This window comes from Delphinapterus leucas, chromosome 10 (genome assembly GCF_059928025.1).
Source record: "Delphinapterus leucas isolate spDelLeu-1000000601 "Yukka" chromosome 10, BTC_Dleu_Yukka2, whole genome shotgun sequence".
Classification (NCBI taxonomy): Eukaryota; Metazoa; Chordata; class Mammalia; order Artiodactyla; family Monodontidae; genus Delphinapterus; species Delphinapterus leucas.
Genome location: NC_143138.1, coordinates 11625810 through 11651631, shown reverse-complemented (window position 1 = coordinate 11651631; position 25822 = coordinate 11625810). Strand labels below are relative to the sequence as shown.

Sequence of the window (25822 nt, the reverse complement as noted above, 5' to 3'; positions counted from 1 at the left end):
TACAGTTACTCTTACTATGAGGAAGCTGCAATGTTTCCAGGCAGAAGGAACTCCCCCCCCTCCTACACACACACACACAGGGAAATGGAGCAAGTAACAAATGAAGACCCACAAAATCTAGTAAACACCAACTGTGAATCGTCCAACTTCCTTCTCTGTAAATAGCCACTTACTAGGTTTTGTTTCATATACTGATAAAATACATAATAAATCTTAATGTAGTATCATACCTTTTAACCCGAGCGAAAAATCATTAAAATTCTTCTTTGGGGGCTTCCCTGGTGGCGCAGTGGTTGAGAGTCTGCCTGCCAATGCAGGGGACACGGGTTCGTGCCCCGGTCCAGGAAGATCCCACATGCCACGGAGCGGCTGGACCTGTGAGCCATGGCCGCGGAGCCTGTGCTCCACAACAGGAGAGGCCACAACAGTGAGAGGCCCGCGTACCGCAAAAAAAAAAAAAAAAAAAAATCTTAACACTTGAGAGAATGATTTTTAAGAACTACTGTGGGGGTTTGGGGGGCGGTAGGATCTGGGCTTATGAATTCAGTGACGGTGTGGCAGCAATAATAACGTAGTAAACAAAAAAAAAAAGTAAAATGGCCAGACACTCAAAATTAAATGACATACACATACTATACTACTTATGACCCCCATTTTAAAGATTAAAAAAAAACTGAGACACAGAGAGATTAAGTAAATACCAAAAGTCAGAATTGAAACCCAGGGCTCGGCTGCATAACAACCAGGCAGCACTGCCCGCCCAGAAGACAACAAGCACAGTCTTCAAAGCGAAACAAGAGTAGGATTCAAACCTCCCCTGGGGATGGGGGCCGGGGAGGCCGACCCTGGACCCCTTCCCCTGCCTTGTTTCCTCAACTGCAATTTGGGGGAAAATAGCCACTTCACAGGGCTATGGTCAGGTGTGAATAGATAAAACACTGTTTCATAAAACATTTAAGTAGGTACAAACCCATAGTAGCTACCATCCAATAGAGAGCTTCTTTTTTAAAAGACATATAAGCTTTCAAGATGAGTTCTGGATAGAAACCAGCAAAACAGCAAGGGCCCTACACAGAAATCCCTGAGACTGCTCTGTGTTTACCAAATGAGACATGACAGAGTTTGGGGAAACACATAACATTATACAGACAGTGCATTATAATAACTAGTCTTTAAGGAAACACCAGGCTTCCTTCCAGAATAAAAATTAAAGAACGGTCCTCAGAAAGGAGAGCGTATAGGACATTGGGCCAAAAGAGGCTGCTTGAAGCAATGCTTATGAGGCTTTACAATCCCATAACTGTTTTTAAACATCTTTCAATTGGGGGAGAATGACGAATGTGGTCTTCAGTCCCTGCTGCTTCAGCAAGCTGGATCCCCTAAAGTGAGGCTTTTAAACTTTTTTTGGTAGAAGAGATCTGATGACAACTGCCCAGTGCACAAAGAGCTGCTCTGGTTGCGACACAGACGTGAAAAAAATGAGAACCACTGCACAAACTACCCACAAAATCAAAGCTGTCCTAAACCCTTGCGAGGACACAGGACCATCCGCTGAGAGCCTTCGAGAAATGCAGCATCGCAAACCCCACCGCAGACCTGCCGAACGAGAAGCTCCCTCGTAATGAGATCCTTGTGTGATCAGCGTGCAGCGGCCGAAAACCTCCTGGAACGTTATTTGGTCTCAATACTGGACTCCTTCCCACATCCTTCCCCACCACGAGAGCACAAAATACGTAACTGGACAAATAACACAAAGAAGATAATAAATACTTGTAGAATTAAAGCTGAATAAAGCGAAAGCGACGTCGGGCTACAGACGTCTAGGAAGACAGAAATCAGAATGTTCCCATCATACGTTACGACTTCTCAGCTAAGGAAAACTCAACTGTACGAAGTTCCACTGCTTTTCCAAGTCAGAGCATAAACCCAAGCCAGAGCTGAGCACCTCTACAACACATTTACTGTCAAGTCCAAAAGTACGGTTTCAAGTTCCAGGCCCCAGGACACGTCAGCCTGACAGCACTTGAAACCGTTAAGCTTCTTAAAGCACCAATTCTATACCAAATGAGAGAAGATTGTCAGACTACCTAATAAATGGTTAGGATCAAATACACGAAAACACCCAAAAAAGATCCTGAGTAAATCGTTTCCTCAGTCAGAAGAAAAGAAGCGCTAGAATCTACAAAAGTACAAAACAGTGTTTTCCTTTTGTACAGAATTCCTTGTCTTTAAGGGTCTCAATGCTCTACCGACTGAGCTCGCTGGGTGTACCAATACCTTGTGTCTTAAAAAAAAAAAAAAATTTTTTTTAATAAAAACACACACAATTACACAATTTCTGTGACTACTCAGGAATATCAGGAATAAAGCTAAGCAGTCTCCTGGCAAAACTCAATTTAAGGCCCTGTCACCAAATATTAAATGTACCTCTCTTCAACCTGTGAGGTAAATTCTGTTTCCTTCCTGTTGACAATCCAGGCCTGACTGGACCCTGCCTGGGCTCTGGACCCTGCCTGGGCTCCGGTCCCTGCAGTCAGCACTGCAGACACACATACAGACCGCCTGCGTAACAGGGAGGGTTTCCTCCCAAAGGCACTCGCAAATGTACACGTTTGTGAACATGTGCAAAATCTCCAAGACCAAGCAAATGACCCATCACCCAAGAAAATGCTCAGGAGTGCCTCCAAAGTACACTAAAAGGTTAAAAAGCCAACGTGAGAAGGCAGTTATCAAGTCAGAAACTTCACTTTTTATAAGAAGTTTTACAGTCCAGGGGCTTGGTCTAGGGTTGGGGGTGGAAGCAGGGGTGTGACAAGACAGAGGCCACTTAAGGGTTTTCCTCCTCTAACAAGAAAGAGGCAAGCACCTAATAAAGGGGCAACAAGAGGTGACAGCTCAGCACATCTTCTGATAAACTCTAGGATGTTCCCCAAACACAGGCCAGACACGGAGGCCTCAAACTTCCCAACTGGGGGCAGCCACCCGGCACTTTCCACCTTGCCGGCCACGGGCACACGCCTGACTTGAAAAGACTTAACAAAAGAGTTATATAGCCCCAACTTCCTTGACTTTAATTAAACTTGGCTTCCACTTCTGAAAACCCCTCAAGTTTTTATTTTGTTTTGTAGCCCCACTAATGCTTTTCATTGAGAGATGCTGTGAAAAGGAGAAGCAAATTCTTTGCAGCTGCATGTGAGCATCCTGCCAACTGAAGCACAGGACGAAGCACTCCCATGTTAAAAATGTCCAACTGAGAGATTTACAAACCAGCAGGGGGGAATGGACGGAGGAGAGGAAGACGTGTGCGTGTGAAAGATCTGCAGAAAGCTCCCTTTTTTGTTTTTAAGTCCCAGGGGCCTCTGAAGGCTTGTCATGCTTCAGCGACTGTCACCCCCTCCCACTTTACCCCCTTTCTAAAGCCACCGGCCTTTCCAGACACATTCTGCACAACCACTTTTTAGCTGTTCTTTCTTTCACCCCCTTCTCCCCAGGCCTCCCCCAGCAGTCCAGCCACAACTGGATAAATGGAAAGGAGAAGAGGGAGGAAGCGACCATTTTCCTCCGACCAGAGGAAGCCCAGAGTTAAGCTGCACTCCTGGCAAGGAAACGGACAGTCCCTTTGGCAAATGAGCTTTTTTCGCTTCTATCAGCAGCAGCAAGATAACCACGGTCAACAACAATCAGAGCTCAAAGCTGATGAGCTTTTTGGTTGTGCTGCTAAAGCGCTTATGTAGGAAACCCTAGCTGTGCCCTTTCAAAAAGCTAATTCTGGTCAAATGTGTCTCCCTAGAGGGTCTGGAGGTTTTGGTTGAAATTTCTGCATCAAGGGGTAGGTCCAGAGAAGCGAAAGAGTGGCGGCACCGCCCCTCAGCACAGGGTCCAGTGAGCAGGTAGTTTCATAAGCAAAGCTTTCACTTCCATCCACCAGCCACCCACCCTCTGAGTGGGGAGGAGTCCATAACCCCCCCCATTTATACCGTGGCCAGAGTATAAATCACTAATCCCCCCTCTGTCGCTCTGGGGCTAAGACATAGGAGTTCTGACCCAGCAGCATTCTGGGGGGGCCATGTGAATGTGCATTCCACGGAACCACTTTCCTCATTTGAACCCTCGGATGAATGGAGCTTATTTCCAGGGCCCCAAGTAACAAGGCCACATCCTCGGAATGTAGGTAAAACACACAGCCCTCTGGGGATCAGCATGCACACAGCCCAGCAACCTCTGATCCCATCCAGACGGATGTACGGTAACAAAGAACTGTCAGACTAACAGCCAGGAGGCCCCGTAAGGTCCTCAGTAATGAAACCAAGGTGAAATCTCCTTCCTACATCACAGCGGACTTCTAAAGGCAGGAGAGCCAATGAAATATCCTCTCATAAAGACTTTCAACAGCAGGGGTTGAAACAACCAACCAGAAAACTCACCAGAATTGGCACACTCCATTCTGAGTATTCGAGTCCATCCACATTTTTACTATCGTTTGAAACCTGATTCTAACAACAACGTTCTACCTGGACTGTTTCACCACTGTCGCCCTGCCAGGGAGCAGGCGTTCACCTCCTCGGCACCTGAAGCCATTCACATCAGCTGGTTAGGATTCAGCTGCTCCCTTCCCAGTCGCTGGCATCCCCAGGCCTCTTGCTTCCCCTCAAACAGATCTCTGAACCTCTACATGGGAAAAGCAAAGCCAATGAATGCTACATCTGACGCTGGTGAGCTGCTCGCCTAAGATTTTTTTTTGGATGGGTAGAGGGCGTTGAGGTCAGGAGAATGACACTCCAGGAAGCTCAGGCTCTGTGCTGAGCTCACCACCTCCCCCCACAGCCAAAGGAGAACGATTTAACTGATCATCTGCCATCCAGCAAGTTGCAGTGGGTCAGTATTAGTCCAAACCCTCCACCAAGAGGCTGCAAGAGAGCGACACTGATGTGCAGGCATAAGGGAACACAGTTACACCACACAGAACACCTCGTCTTCCCTCATGGAGGCATCTGCATCCCATTTTACAGTGCAGAACACTGAGGCTGGCTCTCAGATGAGGCCCAGTGATCTCCCAGGGCACTCAGCTAGTACATGGCAGGGTGGCATTTAGAGCAGTTTCCTAGGAGGCAGGCAACTGAGGTCTCCAGGAGTGGTGAGATGATGTTCACAAAGACACACACGCTCCATCAGATTATGTACTCACAAAATTGTTTTAAAACAGACAATGCAGTACTTCCATATAAGCTAACACAAAAACACGTTTCTGCCTCATAATGACAATAAAAGCTTGTCATTGATAAGAGACTCCTAAAGCCAAAATATACAACACACACCGCAGCCAGGAGAAACAGGTGAGGCCATGCGGTTCCTGAAGGGCAGCCAAGCACTCTGGGTGGAGAGCGAGGCCCAGGAAACTGCCGTTTCCTTCTGAGGCCCTAAGAGGTAGTTTTTTCCCCCAGGGGCAGAGGATGTGGAACTCACTGTTTGCTATTTTCCTTTTCATTACTACTGTTCCAGGGTGAGTGTCACGGTTGCTGGGAGGGGCTGTAGGAAGAAAGTAAAAAATCTAGACTGATGTTTGACTTTATATGCAAGTTCACTGTAAGAGTTAAAATATGCTTGTCCAAGACCATCCTCTCCCTTCAAGAGAGCTCTTTTCAAGGGAGGACATACCAGGATCCCCAAACTCTGCTTAATCAGTTCAAATACCACATGGGATTCATCGGACCCATTTGTCCTCTTGGGCTCCAGACACTCTGTAGGGTAAAACGTAGAGACACAAAGGAATTAAGAAGAGTATATGTGACAGTTATTTGAGATAAAGCTGATCAGTACTGACCTTTAATTTGGAGACCCTGAGCCTCGTGCCATCTTTTTTATGAACATGGGAGAGCACTTTGGGACCTTTCCAGCTGGGAGGAAGGAAGCACCGTTATTCATCCCCGTTGGCTAAGAGACCTGACAAGCTCCACTTTTAAAACCTGTACAGACTGGCTACCACCAGTGCCCTCCGATTCCATGAGGCATGACTTTCAGACAGACCCGTGAGCTGAGAAGGGGGCTGAAAATCAATCAGGTTAAAATGAAAGGGACAACTCTACACTATCCTGTGACACACCATGGACGCAGGTCCCTAAAGGGACTAGACGTGCTGCCATGGCTACACCAGATCCCTAGGGAAGGGGGTCAGCGTCCACTGAGGAACCCTGCAGGGATAACCCCCTAACTGGCTGGAAAGTGACCTGTCCACTGTCTCCTTCTGTAGCCAAAAAGTAGGCTCCACTTCTGTATCCACAGGGAGACTTGAGGACAATTCCCAAAGCGATATCACTTCACAAAATAAACCCCATAGAGCTGGATCTGGAACATTATTGCACAGATATCTGAAGTCCCAGCTGACAGTCCTATATCTCTTTGGAGCTAGGAGGATTATTAAGGCTTTAAAATTCAATTACAATTATGGGACTCTAAAATAACAAGAAAAACTCTAACCAAAAAAAAAAAAGAAGAAGAAGAAGACCGCAAACCTAAGTCTGAGATGCAGAACGAAAGGGACATGAATTCAGCACCCCTGCCTTGTCCAAAAGAGGGTCAGTCCCACAGCACAGACGGGGGCAAGCAACTGTCAAAGACAAGGGCTGGGTTGGATCCGGCCAACATTACAAGTACAACCAACTGGTCCTGTCCCTTAGTCTTGTGCTTTTAAAGGGCGGTCGATGTGCCAACTATTTTAAAGCTCCAACACACTAGTTCTGTAAACAATGATGGCTACAGCCTGCACACTGCGCACTGGAATGGATTCCTCAACTTGGCCTCATCACTTATGCAGCTGATGCAACAAACACTGACAGCTTCTTTGCATTTGTAAAGGCCCCACAGCAGCTGTGGTGATCCCACCATAGAGCAATGAATTAAGCCTGAAACCCAGCTGGGTCTGAACAGAAGCCTTTTTTGCACAATACAGCAAGACTATCATTGTTAACCTAGGCATTATTGGGAAATACTCTGCATTACATTATAGGGCAGTTCTAACTCAATTCGTAAAATTAGCTCTAATAAGCAATTTTAGTAGGAGGGATGTGGCATTTGCTTTTGAAATGGCACAAGTATGTGTGTAGGTTATAGGTAACACCACACAAAGGCAGCCTGGCAGAACAGAACAGATTTCCAGTTAAACAATGCAAAGTTTAAAATAGCAACTCCTTCTTAGATATTCACACACATATACACTCACTCACTCACTCACACCTACCACCTTCTAAATTGAGGTGGGTATCTTACCTTGCAAATTCTTGGTTAGTTAGCCACTACAGAGAAAATAGTGAATACAGCCGTCTGCCCTTTAGGTAAGGCAAATCAGTGACACGAGTCAATCTGGAACCGAGAGCTGTACCAGAAAAACCGGGGAGTGGTGGGAAAACGTGATTAATCTCATTATTAATGAATTTTTTTGACACTGAACTTGAGCAGTAGGTAATAAGATCCCCAAACGCTAACACACTAGCCTTTGGCTTCCTATCACCAGGAACCTCAAGGAAAGGCAGGGACACCCACACCAAGTCGTCACTCCCAGAGAACCAGAACCCACAATGTCCAAGTCTCCAAAGGCCTCCAGCACCCTTGGTCATGGGGCTTTTTTCCATCCCCACCATTCCAACTCTCTTCTATCGCCTCATACTTTCTACGAACACTTGAAAATGAGCCAGAAGAGCTCTACTCAAGTAGGAGACTGATCTCATCTCAACAATCTCACACCAACTTGGGAAAAATAAATCTGGGGAAAAAATCAGAAATATCCAAAGAAAACATGGCACCATCCCTCTTCCTTAAAAGAACTCCCATTTCTTAAAGGAGCTTGTTATGAGGCCCTTTTTCGATTTTTAAGCATTTTTCGTTTAGGTAAAAGGCGGCTTGGAAGGAGCAAGAAAATCAGGCGAATTTCTAGGTAGACGGTGGTTCTCTTCCCCACAGTCTTTTGCCAAAGCACGTCAACATCGGTAACCCCAACAGTCAAAAACCAAAGGTAAGACAGGAAAACAGCCCCTCGGTCCTACCCTGCCGCCCAGAGCGGAGCCAGGGTTTTTAAACCCCTGGCTCCTTCCAAAACTACGTGGTAAATGCTATGCAGAGATGCACCTGAAGGCCCAGAATGACAACCCAAAACACCTGAGCACCCACAAAGAGCCAATCATCCCGTGATGAAATTCCAAGCCCCACCACTTTCTCACGCCTAACCAAGTGTTCAGAGCTTGCAAAGAAAAGGGGGAGGGGAAATAAGACCACTGCTGGCCACCCACAAACAGTGAAGAGTAGCAGCCAGACAGGGAGGAAAGTGAGAACCCCACCACCCCAAGGCAAGGCAGCTGCCCCCAGCAGGAGAGGGTCCCATGCAGCCCTCTGCCACACAGAACACAGGAGGCTCTGGGACACAGGCTAAGAGGAACAGCTTCACAGGTGAAAGAGCAGTAAATAAATGTATCAGTAGTAATCACCTAGATGGGCAAGACAAGACGGTCTAGCTTGAGGTATTCCAAGAGAAATGCAAGCAGCATCCCCACAAAAACTTGCACTCAAGTGTTCGCAGAAGCATTATGTACAAGAGCCAAAAGGTGGAAACAACCCCAACAGCCATCAGCTGATGAATGGATGAGCAAAATGCGGTGTATGCCCACCCAATCGAGTATCATTCAGCCATTAAAAGGAACCGAGTCCTGATACACACTACAACATGAAGGAACCTTCAAAACACTATGCCAAGTGAAAGAAGCCAGTCACAAGAGGCCACATATTGTTTGATTCCATTTACATCAAATGTACAGAATAGGCAAATTCATAGAGACAGAAAGTGGATTAGTGGTTGCCAAAGACTAGAAAAACTGGGGTGAGATGTGGAGTGACTGCCAATGGGTATAGAGTTTCTTTTTGGGGTGATGAAAAGGTTCTAAAATTGATCGCGGTGTTATTGCACAGCTCCAAATATACTAAAAACCACCGAACTGTTAAGCGAGAAAAAAATCACATTCACATCCAAGATCACTCAGGGAAGACTGAGATGCCTAGGATGCCTTTCTGTCTTGAACCACCAGGAGAACGCCAAAAGAAACATAGTTGAAGAACTGCCAAAGGAGCTGGAATAAGTTGGGGATATGAGAGTTTTTAAAAAGAAAGGGCTAAAAGGGGCTGACACTTTGCTAAAGATACAGCAGCCAAGGACCGCAATGTATGCCAAGAATATATATATATATATATATATATACACACACACACACTGTAGTTAGACTGAAAAGTGTGATGAGGGGTAACTATAATCTCCCAAAAAATAAAAACTGCAACTGGAGGCTTCCTATTTCCCTGCAGCTATGTTGTGGGCTTTAATTAAGAGCATGACAGCCTACCATATTTATCCAATGTCAGTGCCTACTTAGACAAGTCCCTTAAATTCGTTTTAAAACCGTCTTTGGTTGGATTTGTAAATTGGGAAGGAAGCAGTCAGAGGAGGGACTCCAAAAGTACATGCGGTCACTTATCAGCCTTAAAAGTCTTTTCACACTCAGCAGGGAGGATTCTGTGCCATTGATGGTAGGAAAAAAGCAACCATGAAGCACCACCCCAGGTCTTCCCTGGACCGTATGTATGTAATGCCTATCCGGAGAAACAAGCAGTTAGAACTGAGCAATGTGTTCTGTTCCATATTGAGATGACCTCCTCCGTGTACAAGTGGAGTAAAAGGACTCCTCTTACAATAGGTACCATTAAGGTCTTCATTTGTATTAAACTGTAAGCAAACAATGTTCAGCTGTAAAACCTTTTGCAAATCAAAGATTATGGCCTGGGACTTCCCTGGTGGCACAATGGTTAAGGACCCGCCTGCCAATGCAGGGGACACGGGTTCGAGCCCTGGTCCGGGGAGATCCCACATGCCGCGGAGCAACTAAGCTGATGCGCTACAACTACTGAAGCCTGCGCTCGAGAGCCCGTGCTCCCCAACAAGAGAAGTCACCACAGTGAGAAGCCCGCGCACCACAACGAACAGTAGCCCCCGCTCACGGCAACTAGAGAAAGCACACGTGCAGCAATGAAGAGGCAACACGGCCAAAGATAAATAAATTTATTTTTTAAAAAAGATAATGAATGGTCTTCCTTGGTAAACTAACTGTTCTTTTTTTTTTTTTGCGGTATGCGGGCCTCTCACTGTTGTGGCCTCTCCTGTTGCGGAGCACAGGCTCCGGATGCGCAGGCTCAGCGGCCATGGCTCACGGGCCCAGCCGCTCCGCGGCATGTGGGATCTTCCCAGACCAGGGCACGAACCTGTGTCCCCTGCATCGGCAGGCGGAGTCTCAACCACTGCGCCACCAGGGAAGCCCCTAACTGTTCTTTATAATCATCATTATTTATACTCCCAAGAGGCTTTGCCTACTGCTCCAAAAAATTCTGGAAGGAAATAACATGACAACTTTGGCAAGTCTCACATTAGATGCAAAGGAAAAAGGCTAGTAGTTCCAGAGTAGAAAATGTGTTTCATTGGGGCCGTGTCAGCATTGGGGTAGCAGCTCCATGTAATTGGAGCAGGGAGCAGAATTAGAAGAAAAGAAAAAAAGCCACTTTTCAGCTTCAGATATTTCCAAGTCAGACCCGTCATCCTCCTGACCTCCCAGTGATTCCTAGCTTACCAGAGCCAGAAGAAAACCCATTTTTATAGCATCATTAGAGTTCTGATTTATCACGAGTACAAAAGAGTGTGCTTCTCAGGGCTCTGCAAGTCTATATTTGTATCAGGAGTTTCTGCAGGACTAAATGATGGTGTTTATATTGAGCTGGGGTGGGGGGCAGTCCAGGAGAAAGAAACCAGTACTCCCCAACCTTTTCCACCAGGAGACTAGGCCTGTGGCTCAGAAATGCGCAGAGTCCAGAGCCTGGGACAATCAGGCAAGTCAAATGGGTTCTTCACTTAAGGAAATTTCCTTTCACTCTGTCAGCCACCTTTCAGATTCCAGCAAAGTTTAAACCACAATGGTTTGGAATCCTAACAGCAGTTTTGAGGATTATGGTACAGAATGAGTATTTGCAAACACTTTTAAAAACACAGAATGCTGGACCATGCAGTCACATGTACCAATCGCTTCCCCCAAAGAAGTTCATTTATTAAATCCAGACCCTCCCTGGCCCCCTGCATGGTGGAAAAAGGTGGTATTAAACTGCATTGGCATTTAAATAGAAATCTGATCTCTGCCATTCAAGGATGTGATCACCACTGGGGATTACTTTCATGCATCTTCAGAATTCTTCCACATTAAAAGTTCTCTCAGGGTGTCAATACCAATATTACTTAACAAACCTTGCCTTTAACTAAAGTTTTAGGTCATGATTTTAGAGCTAAAACAAAAGGCTACTCAGCCCAAACACTGGTGGGTTGAGGACAAGTGTTCGCTGCCCATATTTTAATGTGGTTGTCCCTTTGGGGATTTAGAAAGTGAACTTCAAGTCAGATCAAAGCAAAAACTGTTTGCTCCCAGGATGACTGCTCATTATGGCCTTAAATCCTTTTCTGAATAAGGTGTGATGTATATAAGTAAATATATCAAATAAACCCCCCTCAAAAAATTGTAACCAACTACAAGTCCCAGTGAAAAGGCTGCAGAGCGAATGGAATCGAATGTCAGACAAAAACCACACCACAAGAATCAGGCTTACTAGTGAGACTGTTTCCCCGTCCCCTGCTAAACCCTCCTAAATGCACAGGAATGAGCTCTTTACAGAGCAATGCCAAGTGTTTTCGTCATTTTCAAACGATTAAGAAACCAGGTTGACTGCCCGTTTGGCACCTATCAAAGGTGGTAGCCTCGGCCACTCGGGATCATCAGTTTGGAAAGGAGTCACGTGGAATGTGTCAAGTACCCGGTCCTGGTGGCAGGGAGCTACTGCAGGTGGAAGCCATGTGCTACCAATTTAACTGGGACTCCAGCCCACGGATCCTCGCCATCACATCGACTCTTTCATCCCCCAACATCAAGACGTTATCACAAGCTGAAAACAGAACGCACAGCGTTTTCATGCTCTGGGCAACAGAAGAATGGAAAAGGGGGCAATTTAGGTAAAACCAATAAACATTTAAGTCCTACCTCATTTCTAAATGGACATCTTGGGCTTCCCTGGTGGCGCAGTGGTTAAGAATCCGCCTGCTAATGCAGGGGACACGGGTTCGAGCCCTGGTCCGGGAAGATCCCACATGCCGCGGAGCAACTAAGCCCGTGCGCCACAACTACTGAGCCTGCGCTCTAGAGTTGGTGAGCCACAACTACTGACCCCATGTGCCACAACTACTGAGCCTGCACTCTAGAGCCCATGCTCTGCAACAAGAAGCCACTGCATTGAGAAGCCCGCGCACCACAACGAAGACCCAATGCAGCCAAAAATAAAAATAAATTAAAATAAAAAAAAAAAAGTAAAGACATCTTTACTGAAGAATGAAAACGAAGGTGAAGAAGTTTATCCAAAAGTACTCTTAAATGCCAAAAAGTAATGCTGCTTCTTGGCAGTTCTGGGATATCACCTCATTCTCACATGGGGGGAGGGAGGATGATAAAAAGCCATCATCAGAACAATCAAAAAGTGTGTCTGATATAAAGATCACACTGCATTTCACCTTAAGTTTGGAAGAAAAAGCATCTATATTATTTTCAGTTCTATCCTCTTCCTCAGACAACCCGGATAGGCTGTAATCAGCAAGGATGACCCAGAAACATCGTGTTCCCTCTTCAACCTTGAGGCTGGAGAATTACAGCCACAGAGACCTGCAGGACCTAAAATAAGAATAATCTGGTCTAGATAGTTACAGTTTATAAAGCACTTCACATGTTAAAGTACGATTCTGCCTCCCCCAAAACGACCTTGAGGGGCCAATACATGAAAGTCTAAGTCTCCCCATTTTATGCATGAAGAAACTGAGACTGAGGGGAAGTGATTTACCCAAGGTCACCGGCTCTCTTCCCACAGGGTTTGGCATCTCTGCTGTCAACTGAACTGTAAATTCTCTGAAGACAAAGACAATGTCATATTTTCTAACCCCTAACAGAGTCAGAGAATACGTCAGCTGTATGTGACTGAACAGTCTTCCAAGCCAGAGCCCAATGGGACCTTTGTCACCGTACAACACCCACCTCACAACCAAGGCTGAAATCACTTGCGAAAAGAATGGGATTCTGGGGTCATTTTAAAGTTACGTCACATCCTCACAAAAAAAGCATTTCATAAACATGAAATATGTAATTGTACAGTTCCACAGACGCTTCTTCCTTTACTGCTACAGTCATCCTGACTAAGTAACACATTGTGTTCTCAGAGCAATTTTGTTTTACAAAGTGCTTTCCCGTATCGTATCTCATTTAGTTCTAATGCCCTGAGAGAGGACAAGGAAAGAAAACAGAAACTTAAATAAAACCCACCTGACATCTTTACTACTTATTACAAGTGCCTGTATTGGTTTTTAAAAGCCAACAGACAAACCCGCTGGCACTACCTGGGGGACTGTAAATTAGTACAGTCTCTCTCCCAGAAAACAACGTAAAAGGGATCTGAATTGTAAACACACGTAACACAAAGTGGTAGTTCCACACTGAGGAGTTTGGAATTAAGTGCAAAAAGATACAGGAAAAGCGTACTGCACACATCACTGTGGACAACAGCCCCCATACTGTGAAAAGACCATCAAGAACAGGCAGGTCGGGCTTCCCTGGTGGCGCAGTGGTTGAGAGTCCGCCTGCCGATGCAGGGGACGCGGGTTCGTGCCCCAGTCCGGGGGGATCCCACATGCCGCGGAGCGGCTGGGCCTGTGAGCCATGGCCACTGAGCCTGCGCATCCGGAGCCTGTGCTCCGCAGCGGGAGAGGCCACAACAGTGAGAGGCCCGCGTACCGCAAAAAATTTAAAAAAAAAGAACAGACAGGTCAAGAAAACTGTGGTACAGATTGACCGAGTGCCCAGCAGCTATTAAAAATAATGATGCAGAATCATATTTTGATAATTGAAATGAGATATGAATGCAAAGAGGACGGAATAGAACATCTCTTAGGAGTATGAGCCCACATAGGTAAAACGACATTATCTACAAGTGCAGGAGCACCCCGTAGGTAACTGCAGTAGACTTTACCTTTGTGTTGCTGTTGGAGTTGAATGATTTCTTATAAGGCAAAAAGAATCGTTTTCAAAAGGGGACAAACCCTATTGGCCCAATTAGGTATGGGGATTACATGTGGATTTTATTTTCCCATGAAAATGAATCAATAACTGCAGTTACCATGGATAACTGAGGATCCATCTGGCAGGAGGAAGCATCTCTGAAAGCCGGTCCAAAGGCATTACCCCAGCTGGCCTTCCACTATATCAGGGGCTGGGTTTCATGCCCCCGCTGTCACTGATAAAACGTGCAACCTTTGTTATTAGACACCTCAGGTTTTCTCAGCTGTGAAATTCTGATTAGTGAAGCTCACCTTTTTCCACTAGACCCTTACCAATTCCCTCCCACTAGTGGGTATTATTTGAAATGCTCCAAAAGCTTCAAGTCGACAAATATTTCCTAAACTGTGTGATGACAGAAAATTCAGCCTCTAATCGTGTGGGGTTAATAGGGTGAGACACATGTAAACACTAATTCCAGCACCTAGAGGTACGTGTGAGGAGTCGGGCCCACAGAAAAGGGGTGTGGCTCTGCCTGACTGGGGAAGGGGGTGGCAGGCTGCCCAGTCAGGCCTCAGCGTGGTCAAGGTGGGCTCCACAGGCAATCCGTCCCCTGAGCAACTTGAGCAACCAAGGTGTGCAAAGGCCAAGAGGCTGGCTCAGCTGCAGTGGAACGGGTGGCCAGAAGCTCAAGGTAGAGCAAGGGCTTTTTATGCTGTGCTGAGGACAAATGTAGCTTAGACTTGATCCACTGAAGGTTCATGGTCAGAGTTTCAAGTTCAAGGATTACTGCTCCGAGAGCCAGGTTAAACATCTTTGGTGAAACGTCTCTGTGCAAAGATTCAGTGCCGCTCTAATCTTAATTCTCAATCTGTCAGTCTTTCTAACTCACCGCCCAGACATATTCAGAAGTCAAGTGTTGGATAATAGAGAAGAGACTCAACCACCAGAAGAGTGGGGCTGGGAAGAGATTACATCACCTTCTAATCTTTTTTTTTAAAATTATAGTTGATTTACAACATTGTGTTAATTTCAGGTGTACAGCAAAGTGATTCAATTATACATTTTTTATTTTTTATTCAAATTCCTTTTCATTATAGGTTATTATGAGATATTGAATATAATCACCTTCTAATCTTTAAAGCTTTGTTCTATATCCCAAAATGGGCTTCAGAATATCTGTTGCTATTCATTTGGCTTATTAAGAGGCAAAGTATAGAATTCATCTGATTGATTTATTCCTGAGTCAGCCTGGAAGGCTGCCAACAGACCTGATGTCTCCAGGTTGGTGATTTCCAACTGTGTAATCATACCTTCTTGAGCATTTGTGCATAGTATGCAGTTTACAAAGTGCTTTCACATCAAAAATCTTACTGACCCTCCCAACAAGCCTGTGAGGTGCATGGAACAAGTTTTCCAGGTGAGGAAGCAGCCCAGCGAGGTTATGTGGCTTGCTCAGGGTCACACAGCTCATATTCCCAATCTTGTCCACTATAACCACAGAGGTGCCCTACATATTCAAAACAAGCCTGTCCCAATCTGAGGCATTAAATTCCCCAAGCCCACATACTAGCAATAAGGCATGGACTCAAAGCACAAAACACTCCAAATCCTGATTAGGTCAACATCCAACTGCTGCTTAACAGAATAAGCATTCATGCAGCACCCCTTCTGTAAACCTAGGGAGGGAATAAATGCAAGAAACACATGCTCAGCCCTAATCCCTTCTCATTTCCTCCTGGCACCTGTTTCTGCCCCCAGAGGCACCAAACACTTCTAACAGCTGGCAGAAATAAGAACCAAGAGATAACACACACAACTATTGTAGCCCTAACCCAAATTGTGGCTGCGAAATAATGGAGAAAGAACCACCCAGATTTAAAAAGAGAGCAATAAAACAGGGCGCCCAAATGGCTCCCACTTTCCCCTGGGTGATTCAGTCACTAGATACCTGGGCTGCTGTCACATAAACCAGAGAGTCTCCTGATGGAAAAGACACACACAACCCACCCCTCTCATGCCTCCCCACCCCCAGCCAAAGCTATCACTGGAAAAGAGCTCCTGGTTGTACTGGAGAAAATACGTGAGAAGAGCTGTACTGGGAGTACGGAGGGGCAAAATTTGTGGCTATGAATTTTATGACCTTCTAGGACTCAAGGTAACTAAACACTGCTGCCAGTATTTCAATGCTCACTGCCTTCCTCTTCATGGGTGGTGGAGCCTGACAGACTTAACAAAATTAGAACTTAAGATCCAATTTAGGCCTTCTAGGCCACACCAGCTCTCCAAAACAGCTCTCAAGAACTTCTGCCAGTAGCGTTCCCCTTTCTAAGGCCCTCATACACCCTATGAATATGCGAGTAATTATGTATAATGTTCCCATTACTCACGCTGCCTCACTAACATATCTAGGCAGCCTTTGTTTACTGCCCGGCCCAGACCCTGGTGAGGATTTGAGGGCAAATGATTTCCCCCAGCGCCCCATGGTACCCTACGCAGCAGAAGTCAGGAGCAACAATAAAGGTGCGAAAAAGCATCGAGGCTGATCTGTCGCAGCCCCTGCAAAATCAAATGAATTCGGAAGCCTGGAGAGCAAACACAGCCCAGGCCGGCCCTCAGATACACGGAAGAGCGTGGGGTGGGGGCACTTTTAAAATACAGAGCACAAACCAGCCGGGTCCCAGGACAACTGGGATCTCAGCTCTTCTTCCACTGAGGACTCAAGGAGACAGCCAGCAGGGGATAAGGGGGTAGCTCCACCAACTGGTGTTTAAAAAAACAACAAACACGCACTTGAGACAGATCCACTCCTGCTCCTGGAGGCTGACAAACTGTCTTAACTTCCCCCCTACTTTCTCAAGCCAAAAAACCTCTCCAAAGGCTGCCAAGAGCCCCCATTATGGCATTTTCCCCTTTTCGGGGCTACTCCGATCACTCCTTTTACCTCAAGTTCATCTGGACTAAAAAGTGGGGAGGAGATACAGCCTTTCACTGTCTGGCCAGGGCCTACCGGCCTCAGTTTTCCCTTCTGTAAAACGGACTCAACAGCCTCTTCCTCTCCTGTGAACTCACTAGGGAAACAATAACTGTGGGCACTTACTTCAGAACTGACATCTTCTCCTCATGATGCTAGAGCGTTTCCTACAATCCAAGCTCCTCTGGCACATTTCCTCAAATGGCAAAGAGAAGTCCCACGAGGCATGGGAGGCCTCCTCACAAGAGCAGTAAAATCTGTGGCAAGACAGACTGGTGGAAGTAGAAAGAAAGCCAAACAGAGATGCAAGGCCCAGGGCTGTGGTCCAGCTGCCCACTCAGATGTGCCTGAGACTTGGCCCTCAGGATAGGATCTACCTCTGCAAAACGTGGGCTCTCTCCCACCCCACACATCCTGACAAAGAGAACAAAAGAGACAAAAGCCACCTGCAAGAGGTGACAGGACAGGAAGTCCCGGAAGCAGGCAGGATCATTCAACCACGAGCAAAAGGATATCCGGCAAGTCCTGCCACTTCCTGCTAGGTTCAGCTCTACTTTTAACAATTTTATTCTGAGTCAGAAATGAATGAAAATCCTTGATTGAAAAGTGTGAGGCTGCCAGAAGGCTATAGGGTTGTCTGAAGTCAAGAAAGATTAAACCCTAAAAGGATAACAAAAATCTCACTCAAATTGTCTACAAAAAGGTAGACCAAAGTCATGAGAGTTCCCACCTCCTGGAATGAAAGGGGCCTGCGCGAGGAGGCCAGTGTGGAAAAGGCTTTATGGACAGACAAAAGGGACCAGAAACACGAAGTCTGGGGCCGGGAAAAGGAAGCGAGGCTTGTGGAGGGGAGGGCAGTCAGAGAAATGAGGAGAAGAGGTACCTTGGGAGATGGAAAGAAACAAGAGAACTGAGTAGAAACTGATTCAAATGTGTCTTGTTTCCATTAACAGGTAGGCTTGAGGATTTGAAATGGAACAGATCTTTAGCAGTATCTCCTAAGTAAGACAAAATAATTAAAGTTGCTGGATTACAAGATACAAGCTTCTGAACTCCATATAAATGAGGTGTAAAATCACTCATCTTTCTGCCTCCGCCATCCTGAGAATGACACAAACTCTAAAAGTAATACAAATTACCTCAGCAGGGCCACTCTGACCCACATTTTATCTATGCTACCTGGCATGAACTAGATAAGCTAGTCTAGTTTAATATTTGAGGATTAAGGCTAAACACAATGGAAGCACTCTTATCAGAGCTGATAGGGACCATAAGTTGGTTAGCTAATATAAAGTTTATTAAGCAGGAAATCTTTAAAAAATATATATATATCTACTTATACAGATACGTAGATTATATACATATACGCACATACATGTAACGTAATGAACACATAAATGTGCTGTTACAGATATTTCTGAGAACTCTTGGTGCTCCATGTTATGCTTTTTTGTTTGTTGGGAAGGAAGTTTGGCCGTAAGTTAAGCTTGGTTCTTAAAAGGGAACCACTTGTAAAGCAACGTGTGCAGAATCCTTACAGATTTTCCCCAAGCCTTTTAAATGGGGAAAATGGCGGGCCCACATCTAATATAACCGTCTCATTTTTTTTTAGTACTTCACTTTTATCAAGGGTTCTCAAACATTCAGCTTCAAGCTTTCATAGAAACCAACTCTCTTTTCACATTCATTCAAAGGTTTACATAATATTTAACCGAAATTGCAATAATAAGTCTAACTGGAATAACCAGATTTGGGAATAAACAACTGACACTTGGCAAGTCTTCCATATGGGAAGGAGCCAAAGGGGACAGAAGTACACACTTCCCAGGCCTGCCCACTGGCCAGGAGCTTCGTGCTGAGATATCACAGCCAGGATGTTCTGCAGCCAGGAGCACCAGGGAGGCTGGGTAGGTGGAAGGCGATTAATAGGAGTGCTGTTACTATAATCCTAGGGGAGACTGAGACCTGGACCAGTAACAGGAGCACCAAAACAACGCAAGCAGAATTCCAATAACTAAACTTCTTAGGCTGCAAAACTTTTAACCATCTGGATGAAAATGTGAGGAGTCAGGTCCTCAGACCATCATGATCAAGGGCAAACCTTAATAATAGACCAGCTTTTCAGCATCCAGTCACGATTTTTAAAAAAACTCAGAACTACAGAAGTGTGCATCTATCCAAAAAAACCCCATAAAACAAACAAAGAAAACAATGCCTATGGCTAACAGCTTACTTCCATCCATACTACCCTGGCAATATTAGCTCTATTCTATATAAAAGACTGTCAGTATAACCACTCTTCACACGAGTCTGAGCTGCCTGCCTGATCATTTCATGTCATTTTTCCAGATCCACATTACTGACTCATTACCGTTCACTTCACCGAAGTTATATGTTTTGAGTGACATGTTTCATCCTTATTTTTCCACTAGCCCTGTAATTTTTAGTGTGCGATTTTGTAGAGCTTGAGGTTTTTCACCAATGCAGACACCATGCTACATTACATACACCTCTGGTTACATAGATCTGCACTGTTCAGTAGGATAGCTACTAGTCATATGTAGCTCTTGAACTTTTGAAATGACTAGTCCAAACTGAGTAGCCCTGTAAGGGTTAAAAAACTACACCAGATTTCAAAGACACAAGATAAAAACAGAAGGCAAAAGATCTTAGCAACTTTTGTACTGATTACATGTTAAGATAATATTTTTATTATACTAAGGTTAAATAAAACTATCATTAAATTTAAAAAAAAAAGTCCAGTTTAGCCTTTACCAAGTGTTTTAATGTACTGGGCTTAATATGGCTTTCCCATGTCGTCTTTGAAAGGAAGAAAAGGGTTCTATTTTGAATCTAAGAAACATTGGTTACATACTACAAAAGATTTTCTCTTTCTGAAGGAGGAAAGTTTAAATAACCTTTGGAACAGGATATGTATTAGCACTGGAGTTATTTCCAAGACGTTTGTAAGTCAATAGCCCTCAGCCCAGCAACAGGAACTGGTCTAACCTCCTATGACAGAGGAAACAGCCATTAAACCATCTAAGTACCAAATAATTATAACTGGCTATTTGGGCCAATGGCTATGGGTGACACACAAGTCAGGTCTATAGTAAAGTAATAATAACCGAAGTAATAATAACTCAAATTGGATTATTTTTAAACATAATTTTTTTTTAAATTTCAGTGACACACTTTGGACTCTTAAGTTGACAATATTCCTTCTATAATCTCTCCAGACAGTGACAGTTGCTAAATTGTCTCTGCCCGAGACTATGTAACAAAGAGAAAAGTTTTCTCCACTACTAGAGACAGACAGAAAGCAAGCCACATGAACAGCTCAGAAAAGGAAGAGCTGGGCTTCTCTGGTGGCGCAGTGGTTAGGAGTCGGCCTGCCAATGCAGGGGACACGGGTTCGAGCCCTGGTCCGGGAAGATGCCACATGCCACGGAGCAACTTAAGCCCATACGCCACAACTACTGAGCCTGCGTGCCTAGAGCCCGTGCTCCGCAACAAGGGAAGCCACTGCAACGAGAAGCCCGCGCACCGCAATGAAGAGTAGCCCCGGCTCACTGCAACAAGAGAAAAGCCCGCTCACAGCAACAAAGACCCAATGCAGCCAAAACCAAAATAAAAATTTTTTTAAAAATCCACCATTCACTTTATAGCAGTACACCACATATACCTGATAAATATTTGTTAATCGATAAATATTTTTTAAAAAAGGAAAATTAACAATTTAGCAATTAAATAAATTAGCAATTAAATTAAATTAGCAATTAAATTAGCAATTAAATAATGTGTACACATTTTTCCCCCAGAACTGTAAAATAATTCAATTGGGTGTAAAATGGGGGGGGAGGGGGGCACCACGGGGGACAGAAGCTCATAAATCCTACCACTACATTTTGGTGTCGTTCTATTTTTTTCTTTACAATTTAGTAAATCCCACTTTTGAATCTGGTAACACAAACTTTTCCCAGTTTTTTCAATCATACTGCACCTTTAACTCAGAAAATTAGGTACTTAAAATTTACAGCCTAGTGTTACAAATTCTGCTTGAGCTGTCCTAGGAATCAAACTGGTAATCTGTTTTCATGCTAACTGTATGAATCATATCTTCATGTGGCAGAGATTTTTATTTCAAACTCATACCTGCTATAAAGCATCAAAGATCAAATGCTTTCGCAACCTGGGTATCATCTGTTATTCTGCCTAGGAATAACCAACCAGTGGAGTGATGGAAATGGCATAAAATACCCATAGAGCAAAACATGCAACTGTTTTTATTGTCCAAGTGAATTAGGGCTTTGAAAGGCAAATGTTTTCAGTTATTTAAGGTATTGTAGCGGGAATCGTACCCAGCAATTAAGACAGGATTACAGTGCAATTTATGAGTTTCTCAAGGACGTCATTTAATACGAAATATAACAATCATTTCTCCCAAAGCCTGCCATCTACAATCCCACCCCCAAACTCTGCTTTGCTAAAGCAATAAACTAAACGGGAACGCGGCAGGCATCTAAGGCTTTTGAGACTACTTGCAGGAAATGTGCTGCCTTCCACGAGCTCAAGTAATAATTCCACCTTACAATGAAAGAACATACATACTGTTTTACATCTTCCACGGACATTATCTCACGCACGTGACCTCAGATAAAGTGAAGTGGCAAAGGCACGTATTACTTTTTCCATTTTACAGAAGAGTAAACAGACCCAGATTTCCAGCCTCTTGTTCTCCGGTCCTCAAGAACTAAACCCAGAACACCTTAGACTCGCAGTCCAGTGCTCTTTCAAGCACGCGCATCAATGACAGTCTTTCCCCGTCTGCCCCACCCCCTAAAATACTCAATAGGCCTAGAGCTGGCACAGCGAAGAAGTGCCACTCTGGTGTTTCAAGGCATCCATAAAGAGCAACAGTTGATGCTGTGCAACATCACCCAGAAAGGCATCCCGCCACATCCTGCCGAGACACCCCCAACACGACTTAAAAGTGACAAGGTGGCCAAATCCACAACATGGTTCTCCTACAAAGCCAAGCTTCCCTGCATGAAGTTTCCCTGCTTTTCAAAAGCGTTGACGAGAGAACACGACCACCACCACAGTAATGCCACGGCATCAGCAGACCTGGAAACAGAGGAAACGAAAACGTTTCTGCAGACAGAAAACGTCTCCGCCCTGCTCCCCACCCCCTAAGTGGAATCAGCTGGGTCGGGGGCGCTCGCAGGGGGCCCACAGGCTCTCCGCGCTCACCTGGAGGGAAGCGCGGCGTTTCGCTGCGGAAGGCCGAGGCCGGTCGCATCCTCCTCCTCCTCCTTCCTCCTCCCACGCGGCAGCCCCCGCCTCCGCGCCGCTCCCTCCTCCCCCGCAGCCCCGCCGCGCTGGAACCTCCCGCCCGACTTTTGACGTCACGGAGGAGGAGAAGGTTCCACCCGGGCCCGTCCCTTTGTGACGTCACAATGACAAAAGAACGCGGCCTGAGCGTCCGGGAACCCGGAGCCGCGGGGGGCGGAGGGAGGGAGGGGAGGCCAGCGCGAGGCGGGGGAGGAATCAGGGGGCGGGAAGGGGGCGCGCTGACGTCTCGCCGGCTTAACCTGTTGCTCTCGGGCCCGCACTGGAGCCAGCGAGCAGGGCCGCGGGGAGCCGGCCGCGCCGCCGCCGCCATGCTCCGCCGTGCGCGCGCTGGGGGGCGCCCGCCGCTGCCGCGCGCCGCCCGCCCCCTCCCCGCCACGCCCCCGCCCCGCGCGCCGCACCGCCCCCTCCCCAGGCCGACCGGCCGCACCTCCCCCGCGCCCCACCCACCCATCCGCCAGCCCGCCGGCCAGCGCCGCCCGCCCGTAGCCCGCAGCCCGCAGCCCGGAGCCCGGAGCCCGGAGCCCGGAGTCCGGAGTCCGGAGCCTGCAGCCCGCCCCCTACAGGCCGCGCGCGTATTCCGGGCCCCGGCCCAGCCCGCCGCGACCCCCGAGCGCCCTCCCCTTCGCAGCCGGCTAGAGCACATCGGGAACAGGGGCTCCGCTCCCAGAGCGTTAACTCGTGCTCTGCCTCCCGCGGGCGCCGCCAGCCACGGGCAGGCGGCCGGACGCCAGGACTCGACACAATCCGCTGACCACCGGCAACAAAACATCCCACCCCACGCCGCTCCCCAACTTCGCGATGACTGGGGCGGGGGTGGGGGTGGCTCTGGTCCAAGTTCTACCCCTTTTGCTTTGTGGCTGCACCCGGATCGGATGTGCCCCGGGAAGGCGTCCACGCTCGCAGACAAGGTTGTCTCCCTGCAGTTTCTACTGCCCGAGTTTAAACTAGTCCTTTGCATTCTCCCCAGCCCTCTGCAATGCGGATGTATTTTAATTCTTAAATTCTTTAGAGAACAGCTTTTTAAGTTAGGCTTAATTATTTAACCTTGCATTTCTTTCATAGTTGAAGTTTACGTGTCTAGATTAGGATCAGCCCTTAAGAAGAGATATTCAGCTTTTCCATTAAATCTATTTTTTACAAAACCAGTGCCCCGAAGGTCATCTCCCATTAACACACATCACACTGCTCAAAAAGGGAAAATATTAAGACCAATTTGTCGACCCGAGTTAAATAAAACTTTCTTATAACACTGCATTATTCCTAATGTGTGTTCATTTGGCCTTTTTTTTTTTTAATGGGTTCTTTGATTTAAAGCATGCAGCTAATCACCGATCACTCGAGTGCATATTTGGTTAATCCTCGGACCCCTCTCCCCTCCCTCCCCCCAAACTTAAAAAAAAAAAAAGCCACCACACACAAAACAAAAACACTCCCCATGCCAATCAAAACGTAGCTGTACTATGCACAAAACAAATTTAACTATTCCACACCAGTTAAATCTCTGAATAATCACCCAATTTCAGAAGGCCAGTTAACTGGGAGTAATTATTTGTAGTCACTTACATATGCATTCACATGTCTTCTTAAAAACATTAGCTATATTGTATGTCTTTTTCCCCCTAAAACTGGAAACCATGAATTTTTAAACAAAACCAGTCCCATTATTAAAGTCAATCCCAACAAATGCATTCGCTGTAACGCGATTCCCAATTGGTTTATGTTGCGAACCAAATAATCCAAAACGACCACATACATTAAATTTGATGTGCCAGTGCAAGGAACAAGATCGCCATAATCGGACCCTCGATTGCAACTTAAAGGGCTTCCAACACACATGCGTTACACGATTTCCCAAATAACATTAATAATAATAACACAGGCTCATTTGCATGCAAAGTGCAATAGGGGCCAAATCCGCCCGAGAATGCAGTTTAGTCACATTACCGCAGCCCCTACACCCCCATCCAGGCTCCACCAAAATCCCCTGCCTTTCATCTAAAACTAGATTATGGTTGTGTCATTCGAGGTCAATTTATTCACTGTAGGTATCGCTACACCAATCTGTTTTTTCGTCCAAACTAGGCAGACACGACTTTGCCTGAAAAAGCCTTCTTTCAGAAAAGAAAGAAACAGCCTTATCGGACGCTGTGTTTAAAACCCTTCAGCTGCAGAATTATCTATAAACTTGACATTCACAGCCATTGCTTAAAACTACAAGTCAAAGGATGTGTTGTTAGGAGCACTTACGTATTTCTTCTGAATGATATTCCTCTTGGGTCTTTCCTTGCTCATTCTGAGATCCAAATGCTGATTGCAAAAGGGGACAATTGCTTCATGAATTTAAAGCCGTCAGAAATTTGCAAAAAAATATCCTGGTGGTTTTTATTGTTGTTGGTGGTGGTGGTTGATCTTGGAATCCGACTTTTCTTCCTCTTCCCCCAAAGCCCGATTCGCCTTGAAATAAATCCGAAATTGGGAAGGAAAAAAAAAAAGCCAAAGACGAAGCAAACAAAAAAAAATTTCACTTTAGTAAAACACTCATAATGGAAAATTTCCCCCGAAACACACACACACAAAAAAAAAAACCGACGCCCTTCACTCCCCCCCCTTTTTCCTCCAAAAACTACATCAGCGAAACGTGAAGGTCCTTAGTGTCTGATCCGTAGTTACATCTTGGAAAAGAAAAAGGAAAGATAAATAAAAAATGTTGGAAGTCACGTTTGTGCTGCAGCAGCAGTGCGAGCAGAAGAGTCAACTCCAGCGGCGGCGGCGGCGGCGGCGGCAGCACCACAGCGAGGGCTCGCCGAGTCTCTTTTTTCCAAGCCCCCTAACCAATGAGAGAGAGGCTATCCAGCCCAACTTTAAATGGACTCTGCTTTTATACAAGTTAGGGCTCCTCGGATAATTCCCCGCCGGACGCTAGCCGAAAACTCCCACAGCTGGGCCACCAAGCGCCCGCCTCCTCCGGTGCCGACCGCCCCTGGCCGAGCCCAGAGGACCCCCGCAGCCCCGTGGACGAGACACCCGAGAGGCCTCGACGAACCCTTCCCGGGTTACCCCTCAGACATCGCTCCCACGCCGAGCCTAAGAGTGGAATTGAGAGAGGCTCCCTAGCTCAATGCATGGCACGCTCGGTCGCTCCACCTCACCCCCTTTCCCCAGCTTGCCACTCACCCCACAGCCGCCACACGCTAGCCCCCGCCACGCCTCGTGTCTACCTGCAGCCGGGCTGCTGGGAGCCAGTGCCCCAGGACGGCCGGCCCCGGGGAGAGCCGCCTATTCCCGGGGCACCTTAGAATGGTCCCCTTGATCTTCTGGAAGTTGTAGTCCCCCGACTACA

The 25822-nt window shown here is 46.2% G+C and overlaps 1 protein-coding gene across 22 annotated transcripts in view; it reads right to left on the bottom strand.

Annotated features, from left to right (window-relative positions):
- JARID2 (jumonji and AT-rich interaction domain containing 2) overlaps positions 1-25822 on the bottom strand; it is a 243443-nt gene extending 217621 nt beyond the window's left edge. For 13 of the 22 annotated variants that reach the window (XR_016394549.1, XM_089918353.1, XM_022586711.3 and 10 more), the window contains exon 1: positions 24730-25103. Coding sequence is in view for 14 of the 22 variants with exons in the window: in XM_089918353.1 (XP_089774479.1) it covers positions 24730-24774 (45 nt within the window). In the remaining 8 variants the exon portion in view is untranslated. The other 9 variants (XM_089918360.1, XM_089918351.1, XM_089918350.1 and 6 more) reach the window with 9 other exon arrangements.